The sequence below is a fragment of the Hordeum vulgare genome, chromosome 3H (genome assembly GCF_904849725.1).
Source record: "Hordeum vulgare subsp. vulgare chromosome 3H, MorexV3_pseudomolecules_assembly, whole genome shotgun sequence".
Classification (NCBI taxonomy): Eukaryota; Viridiplantae; Streptophyta; class Magnoliopsida; order Poales; family Poaceae; genus Hordeum; species Hordeum vulgare.
In genome coordinates this window covers 47,252,644-47,262,214 of record NC_058520.1, presented here as the reverse complement: position 1 = coordinate 47,262,214, position 9,571 = coordinate 47,252,644, and the positions used below count along the sequence as shown (strand labels likewise).

Genomic DNA, 9,571 nt, shown 5'->3' with positions numbered 1-9,571 from the left:
TCGGAACGAACAACAACGCAAACTGGCAACTAACAACGGATGCAAGTTTTGAAAACTGGCGGCAACGGAGATGCCGATGCAATGCTGATGATGCGCATGATGCGATGATGATGCCGCAACTGAAAATACCCACACGACGAAAGCGGAACGAAAAGGGGAAGCTTCTGGAACGTCGGCATCGGGCTGTCACAAATAGTCATCACTCCGTGTTTGCCAGACGTTCAGAATATCCTGGGCTGCTGCGGGAGCGGGAGGGTCATCTAGCGGCGCATCAAGGACATAAGCCTTTTTAGCTGCTTCATGGATGAGCTTCAAGTTGCGAACCCAGTCCGCATAGTTGCTACCATCATCTTTCAGCTTGTTTTTCTCTAGGAATGCGTTGAAATTGAGGTTGACGTTGGCCATCTACAATATTTATAAAGACAACTTTTAGACTAAGTTCATGACAATTAAGTTCATTTAATCAAATTAAGTATGAACTCCCACTTAAATCGGCATCCCTCTAGTCATCTAAGTGATACATGATCCATGTTGACTAACCCGTGTCCGATCATCACGTGAGACGGACTAGTCACCATGGTGAGCAACTTCATGATGATCGTATTCAACCATACGACTCATGTTCGACCTTTTGGTCTCTTGTATTCGAGGTCATGTCTGTACATGCTAAGCTCGTCGAGTCAACCTAGGTGTTTCGCGTGTGTAAATCTGGCTTACAACCGTTGTTTGCGAACGTTAGAATCTATCACACCCGATCATCACGTGGTGCTTCGAGACAACGATCCTTCGCAATGGTGCACACTTAGGGTAATACGTTCTCGAAATTTTAAGAGGGATCATCTTATTATGCTACCGTCGTTCTAAGCAATAAGATGAAAAACATGATAAACATCACAATGCAATCATATAGTGACATGATATGGCCATTATCATCTTTGCCCTTTTGATCTCCATCTTCAGGCATCGCATGATCATCATCGTCACCGGCGTGACACCATGATCTCCATCATCATGATCTCCATCAACGTGTCTCCGTGAAGTCATCACGCCAACTACTACTATCACTACTACTATAGCTAACCGTTAGCAATGAAGTAAAAGTAGTAAGCACATGGCGTTGCATCTCATACAATAAATTAAGACAACTCCTATGGCTCCTGCCGGTTGTCATACTCATCGACATGCAAGTCATGAAACCTATTACAATAACATGATCATCTCATACATCATACATGCAACATCACAACTTTGGCCATATCACATCACATGTCAAACCTTGCAAAAACAAGTTAGACGTCCTCTAATTGTTGTTGCAAGTTTTACGTGGCTGATTTGGGTTTCTAGCAAGAATGCCTTCTTACCTACGTGACAGCCACAACGATGATATGCCAAAGCTATTTACCCTTCATAAGGACCCTTTTCATCAAATCTAATCCGACTAGAGTAGGAGAGACACACACCCGCTAGCCACCTTTATGCACGGTGTGCATGTCTGTCGGTGGAACGAGTCTCACGTAAGCGTACATGTAAAGTCGGTCCGGGCCGCTTCATCCCACAATACCGCCGGAAAAGAATAAGACTAGTAGCCGCAAGCAATTGAAAAATCATCGCCCACAACCTTTTGTGTTCTACTCGTGCATAGAATCTACGCATAGAAAACCTGGCTCGGATGCCACTGTTGGGTAATGTAGCATAAATTCAAATATTTTCTTACGCATATTCAGATCTTCCTATGGAGAGACCAGCAACAAGAGAGGGGTGAGTGCATCTTCATACCTTTGAAGATCGCTAAGCGGAAGCGTTACTAGAACGCGGTTGATGGAGTCGTACTCGCGGTGATTCAGATCGCGGTGTGATTCCGATCTAGTAACGAACTACGACACCTCCGCGTTCAAGACACGTGCAGCCCGGTGACGTCTCCCACACCTTGATCTAGCAAGGAGGAGGGAGAGGTTGGGGGAGATCTCCAGCAGCACGACGACGTGGTGTCGATGGAGAGACGAGGTCTCCCTGCACGGCTTCGCCAAGCACCGGCAGAGAGGAGGAGAAAGAAGAGCAGGGCTGCGCCGAGGGAGAGGGAAAACTGTGTCTCCAAAAGCCCAAAAGTGCCCACTATATATAGGAGGAGGGGAGGGGGGGGTCCACCCCTAGGGTTTCCACCCTAGGTGGTGCGGCAGGCCCCCCCAGATGGGAGGTGTGGCGGCCAGGGCAAGGGGGAGGGGTGGCGCACCCCTAGGTGGGCCTTAGGCCCACCTGCGCCTAGGGTTTCCCCCCCTCTCCACCTCCTGCGCCTTGGGCTGAGTGTGGGGGCGCACCAGCCCACCTAGGGGATGGTTCCCTCCCGCACTTGGCCCATCTAGCCTCCCAGGGTCGTTGCCGCCTTCCGATGGACCCCCGGTGCAAACTCCGGTGGTCCCGATACGTTACCGGTGACGCCCGAAGCACTTCCGGTGTCCGAAACCATTCGTCCTATATATCAATCTTTACCTACGGACCATTCTGGAGCTTCTCATGACGTTCGAGATCTCATCTGGGACTCCGAACAACTTTGGATAACCTCTTATAACAATTCCCTATAACCCTAGCGTCATCGAACCTTAAGTGTGTAGACCCTACGGGTTCGGGAGATAGGTAGACATGACCGAGACACCTCTCTGGCCAATAACCATCAGCGGGGTCTGGATACCCATGGTGGTTCCCACTTGCTCCATGATGATCTCATCGGATGAACCACGATGTCAAGGATTCAATCAATCCCGTATACAATTCCCTTTGTCTGTCGGTATAGAACTTGCCCGAGATTCGATCGTCGGTACACCTATACCTTGTTCAATCTCGTTATCGGTAAGTCTCTTTACTTGTTCCATAGCACGTCATCGTGTGACTAACTCCTTTAGTCACATTGAGCTCATGATGATGTTCTACCGAGTGGGCACAGAGATACCTCTCCGTCACACGGAGTGACAAATCCCGATCTCGATTCGTACCAACCCAACAGACACTTTCAGAGGTACCCGTAGTGCACCTTTATAGTCACCCAGTTACGTTGTGACATTTGATACACCCAAAGCACTCCTACAGTATCCGGGAGTTGCACAATCTCACGGTCGAAGGAAAAGACACTTGACATTAGAAAAGCTTTAGCATACGAACAATACGATCTAGTGCTACGCTTAGGATTGGGTCTTGTCCATCACATCATTCTCCCAATGATGTGATCCCTTATCAATGACATCTAATGCCCATGACCAGGAAACCATGATCATCTATTGACTAACGAGCTAGCCAACTAGAGGCTTGCTAGGGACACATTGTGATCTATTTATTCACACATGTATTACTGTTTCGTGTTAACACAATTATAGCATGAACAATAGACGATTATCATGAACAAGGAAATATGATAATAACCATTTTATTATTGCCTCTAGGGCATATTTCCAACACATATAAGACCTACGGGTCCGCATGCAGTAGCTAGATGGCTTTCTCTCTCGTTTTGCTTCTCACTACAATGGTTTCTTGGAGATCTATTTAATGTAACTCTTTGTTTTGCCGTGTGTTTGATGGGATCCGATGAATTATGAGTTTATGATCAGATCTATGAAATTATATTCATGCTTGATTATTATAGCCTCGTATTTCTTTTTCTATATTTGGTTTTTGTCTGGCCAACTTGAACATTTATCTCGCAACGGGAAGAGGTGGTTTGTGATGGGTTCAATCTTACGATGCTCAATCTCAGTGAGAGAAAGAGACATGACACGCATGTATCGTTGCTATCAAGGATAAAACGATGGGGTCTATTCCTACATGAATAGATCTTGTCTACATCATGTCATCGTACTTAAGGCATTACTCCATTTCTCGTTGAACACAATACACTAGATGCATGCTGGATAGCGGTCGATGAGTGGAGTAATAGAAGTAGATGCATGCAGAAGTTGGTCTACTTGTCTTGGACGTGATGCCTATATACATGATCATTGTCTTGGATATCATCATAATTATTTGTTGTTCTATCAATTGCCCAACATTAATTTGTCTATCCATCGTTTGCTATTTTCTCGAGAGAAGCCACTAGTGAACTATGACCCCGGGGTCTATTTCACATTATCTATTTGCAATCGTTACTTTGCTATTCGCGTTTCCATTTTATTTGCTCCTTTTATTTTCAGATCTATATTATTATAAAACCCAAAAATACCTTGATGTGTTTTATTTTCTATCACTTTATTTGCATCTATCAATCTATCTTTTACTTTACCCACAAGGGATTGATAACTCCTACACGCTTTGGGTTGCGAGGATTTGTTATTTGCGTGGAGGTATCGCTTACATGGTCTTCTGGATCTTCCTACTAGCTTGATACCTTGGTTTCATAATTGAGGGAAATACTTGTGTTTCTCTGTTAGACCATCCTTTTAAGCTTGGAGGGAAACCACCACAAATCAGCAGGGAGTCACACGCCGATCTCGAAAATTCTGATGCACGTGTAGAAAGTTCATAAGCTGAGCTGCATCTTGATCTTGCAGGATTTCAACTTGTTCTCGAGGTGCTTCAAAATCATTGGTTTGAGCTACATCGTCAACCTCATCCCTGACAATCATATTGTGCAAAATAACACAATATGTCATGAGGTGCCACAATGTTTCTGATTCTTACATCACTATAGTTCCACGAACAATTCTCCAAAAAACTTGATGTATCGGAATCCATCGTTTTCTCTAATACAATCACAAAGAATCCAATCACACAATGTGTCGAACACATCAAGCCTAAGGCGGAGTCAGATAGTTGTCGGACGTACCATGGCAGCGTCCAATCCGACGACAATGTCCCCACGGCAAGGATGGGAGAGAGGACTGCTCTCCCGGATCTGGCAAGGCGGAGGCTAGGAACGACTGGGGAGCTGCAAGACGGACGACGCGGATTAGAAAGAAGAGAGAAAAGAGCAAATGGATCGGACACTTTTGAGGATGGATTTGATTCAATTTATGGTGGGGTCACGCTGTCGGTTCTTACACGCGTGACGCCTTTATATCCGCCCCATATTTGAAATCACCACAACCATTTGGAAGCACCACAATTGGCGCATCTTCGACGGCCAACAACCTTCCATCTCCCGACTCGTCTACGGGACGAACATACTTCCCAAGATGTAGCCTTTTGTTGTTGGGGCTGAGCAACCCATTTTTCTCTGCTCAGGTGCTCTAGTGCATGACATGTCGCGTACATGTTGCAAGATGCACCAGCCCTTGTAGTTATATTCACTTTTCTTCTATTATTAATAAAAAAAGACCTTTGCGTATTCGTGATACGAGTATTTGGGGGCGAGAAGGAAGAATGAACATGGTAATTTTCCACTGTGCGATCGTGCGTGGAGATTGGTGCCGGTCTGTGGGCTTGGGCTGGCTTAGAGAAACCATGGGCCTACATGTTTGGTACCGTATCAGAATGAAGAGGACCTACTTACATGTTTGTCACTCTCTTTTTTTTGTAGGACACCATCGATCAGAAGAAGTTACCTGACTGCCTAAGGCCCTGTTTTTTTAAAAAGTCCTTAGTCCCAACTAAAAAGTCCCTAGTCCCTACCCGTTTTTTAGGGACTAAACAGGGACTAGAGGTCATTAAATGGCATGCAAAAAGACCAGGTTATCCCTAGTGATGTGCTAGAAGTTATTAAATGACATGTTAAAAGTAGGGACGCGGTTGAAAAAAGTGTCAAAAAAGTGCTAAAAAGACCCTTTCATAGAGACTTCTTCCTTTAGTCCCAAATACCCCTTTTAGTCCCTCCTATTTTTTTCAAATGAGACTAAAAGTGACTTTTTTTTAATCCCTACAGTAAAAAGTCCCTGTAAAGAAACACCCACCGAAGCAACACCTTTGGAGCAGCACAACAGAAACAAACAACCGGCAACGATCAAGTTCAGATGTAGTATTTGTGCAATTATATGCTAAAAACATACCAGTACTACTAGTATTAGATTCGACCATCCGGCGGGTCTAGCATTTTTGTAGAAAGAAACATCAAAATACCGCCACGATCATCATGGCCCCCAAAATAGCAGTACCATCATACACACGACTCTAATTACAGCCGTGATTTCATCCTCACACGTAGCAGCAATACAGGATTAACCCTCGTCAAAAAAGGCCTTTACAACGCCGGGCGAGTCCGATCAGCGGTCGGCCGCGGCCGCCGGCCTCTTCCTGCTCCCGGCCGCCGTAAGCTGCCAAGAACACACGAGGAGATAGCGATTTGGTTCAGTTAAAGCTGGTTCGACCGGCGTATGCAATAGCGTGCAGGATTCATTTTTTTTCAGAGATGCTCACCGACGAGGCCGGCAGGTCGGAGCTCTTGAGCCCTCGCAGCCTCTTCGCCGTGACGATGAACATGCTGCACGCGTGCAGAGACGAGATTGCTCAGTTCATCAGATTCAGCATATATAGTTACAACTTGTCCATGGTGTAACCGTTCTATCGATGACTTACTGCCATGGGACATCCCCAACCAGCATCCTGTCGCCCTCGTCGTCCTCGTACACCAGCGTGTACTCGCCGCCGGCGATCGCGTCGGGGGCAGCGGCGGTGTCCCTTTGAGCTACATGCACAGGCAGGAAACACGCTCGCATGAGTGAGATCACGAGACGAGAGTACAAGTCTGACCGACAGCGAAAGATCGATGATGCATGCTGTGTGTGGATGTGTGTGGGTGTGTACCGGCGAGGAGGCTGCGGAAGAGGTTGTCGACGGTGGCCGAGAGCTCAGCGTAGCTGCCGTGCTGCTTGAGCTCCACCTTCCGCCCGATGGGGACGCCGTCCATGTTGACCTTCACGAACAGGCCCTTCCGGCCCGAAGGCTCGTCGGCGCCCCTGACGGCGACGTCGTTGTCTTTGCTTGCCCTGCCGTCCTCCTTGGACGACGACGGCTTGGAGGCGGCCAGGTTCCGCCGGAACGAGCGCACCGGCGGCCACCCCACGACAGGAGCTGCTGCTACTGCCGGCCTGCACGTACGTTCGTCGGCGAGTTTAACCGAGGAAACATTAGTTCCTTTTTTAAAAAACAAAGACGGTGAGATCGACGCTGCAACTCAAGAAAAAGTTTTTTTTGCTTACTTGGCCTTGTAGCTTCCTCCTTCAGGTTGGCGAGCAGAAGCACCGGCGCCGGTCGACTCCAGCCCGTCCAAAGCAGACGTACCTGCTCCTGCTGGTGGTGGTGCCGGCTTGGTGAAGTAGGCTGGCAGGCCGAGGCTGAGCTCCAGGCCGCTCTCCCCCGCCGCCGCCTCCCTGAACCCGCTCCACGCCATGCAAGCTCCCTAGCTCGCCGGCGCTGCTCGCTGCTCCCAGCTCAGGCGACAAATCAAGACAGTGACGGAGACACAGGAGCCCGACAAGTCACGAGCGTGTCTCTCCTCCTCCTGCCCTGCGCGGTGCCAAGCGGGGAGCGGAATATATGGCGGAAGAGAGAGGCGAAAGGAGGGCACAGTGCAGGTGCTGGACGCCCGCCCACCTGAGACCGAGATGAAAGAGCCCGGCGCGCCGCCCGGGGAGGATAGCTATAGCACAGTGGGTGGCAGTACGCCAGAGCTAGAGCGACCAAAAGGCGGCAGGGGTTTGCGGGAAAGGGACAAGGTTTGAGTGTTTTGAGGAGGGAGGAGGGCGCGTATTCAAGGCACGCAGGCAGCTGCAGCAGAGCAGGCTACGCTACGGTACGTACTAGGCGCGAGGAAAGAAATGATGCAGAGAGAAACGGCTCTCGATTGATTGCTTGCTTTGCTAGCAGCGGCGGTACGGTCGCGAATCTAGGCCATGAGAGGGCGGGAAGGCATGGAGGGATTCCGGCGTAGGGGAGCAGACGCCGCGAAGGGAAACGAGAGCATCTAGATGCCCGCCAGAGCCATGCACGCACCAGCAGATACCTAGGCCACCAAGCAACGGCTGCCTACTAGCTATAGTTCCTCCTCTCTCTCTCTCCCTCTCTGCTCTGTGTGTGTGTGTGTGTGTGTGGAAGGGCCGGAGAAGGAAGGAAGGAAGGAGCGAGTGTATGATGAGTTGGGCAGGGTTGTGGTGCGCTGGTTGAGCTTATAAACGGGAGGAAAAGCGGAAAGCGCGAGGGAGGGGAGGGAGCCATAAACCAAAGCTGATCCCACTGTATGCATTATTCCATCTTTCTTTCATGATCCGATGGCTTCATCATGATTCCCTCTAGGGCGCAAACATATCTTGATATCCCACCCCCTAGCCCGATCCGCCCAAATCCCGTTCGGGCACCCCCTCCGTGTTTTGTCGTGCGCGCCTACTGTCCTCAAGATTGTGCCTTCGTATCGTATCGTACGTACACGCCTCGTCTGTCTCTGCCCTGGTACTAAAATACACGTCTGATACATCCAGTGTGACAGTGTTAGTGTCGCTGTGGTAAAGAAAAAGGCTGTCTCATACCATCACCAGTAAACGGCAGAGAAAAAGTAATCCATCCACGGCTATGGCTATGGCTATGGCTATGGCTTATCCCAGGAGTACTGGTGACACACAGTGTCACGGTGGCATCGTTTTCAATAATGCCACCCATTGTAGTGGGCAGTGTAGTGTAGCCTAGGCCCCCCCTGTTTGATTGGTGCAAGTAGATTCGTCCGTGAAAGTGACAAATTCGCGCTGTTTCATGGTTGATGCAGAGAGTCGGATAAGATAAGCTCGGCACTGACCAATTCTTGCGGTAAAACTCGAATTAATTAAGAGTTCCAAGTGATCTCGAATGATCTCATGCGTGCTAGATTGGGTATAAAATATTACTCTAGGACGTACGTATGAGCCGGGGAATCGGCTGTGTTGGCTCCTTTTTAGCTTAGTGCTCTCTGGTTGTTGATTAACCACGTATGGCAGGCCAAATGCATGCATAAGGACCCAAGGGGAAAGCGACCGATCGATCGGCGCCCTTTTTTTGTACAATTATCTCATGCTGCATCCGGGAGACGTAGACATGTTAACTGCAAAGGGTAAAAGCAAATCCCCAAAGAAAGATATAAACGCATGCATGAGGTGAGATGCCCGGAAAGTGTGAGTGAACGGGCCACTGGTCAGTCATGTTAACCTCCAGAGACCACACGTTAGGTTACATTACAAGATATGCGAATTCTGCAAGGGACGTATGCTGGGACGATCCTTACACCATGGATGATCCAAGAGCTTTCCGCAGTTTGATCTTGTATCATGTATTCCTGTGTGAACTGTCGTGCGTGTAGCAACGTTGACGTAATACTGAAGCGGCAAGAAAATAAACGTTGAAATATGTATGATCAAAGTTTGGTCTCATGGCTCATGTAAACTGAAAAAAAGGGACAAAAAACTCTGGATAGGACATGTATCGAAGTAAAAATAATAATCTTAATCGACTCAGTCATAGTCACTCACTCGTTGAAATTAAGATACTAAGAGAACTTTTTTCTCATGACTTCTTATTAAGTGGGCCGACTTTTTGAATCCAAACGATTGTGTTATTTTTCCGCTTTGTATGATCGATCACAGTCACATATCGGATCTTTGATATTTCAAAGAATGCATGAGCATGAGTT

General features: G+C 48.1%; 1 protein-coding gene and 1 long non-coding RNA gene across 2 annotated transcripts; both read right to left on the bottom strand.

The window, feature by feature from the left end:
- Positions 1-4,214: 4,214 nt before the first annotated feature.
- Positions 4,215-5,561, bottom strand: LOC123442909. The gene is made up of 2 exons (XR_006630540.1): positions 4,811-5,561; positions 4,215-4,727 (listed from the first exon to the last, which is right to left on the bottom strand). It is a non-coding gene; the product is annotated as an uncharacterized LOC123442909 (long non-coding RNA).
- A 357-nt stretch (positions 5,562-5,918) lies between these two features.
- On the bottom strand, positions 5,919-8,054 carry LOC123442908 (auxin-responsive protein IAA2-like). Its single transcript, XM_045119089.1, has 5 exons — positions 7,119-8,054; positions 6,724-7,007; positions 6,496-6,604; positions 6,337-6,400; positions 5,919-6,233 (listed from the first exon to the last, which is right to left on the bottom strand). The coding sequence occupies exons 1-5, from the start codon at positions 7,307-7,309 to the stop codon at positions 6,183-6,185; spliced, it is 699 nt and encodes a 232-aa protein (XP_044975024.1). The 5' UTR covers positions 7,310-8,054; the 3' UTR covers positions 5,919-6,182.
- Positions 8,055-9,571: the final 1,517 nt, after the last annotated feature.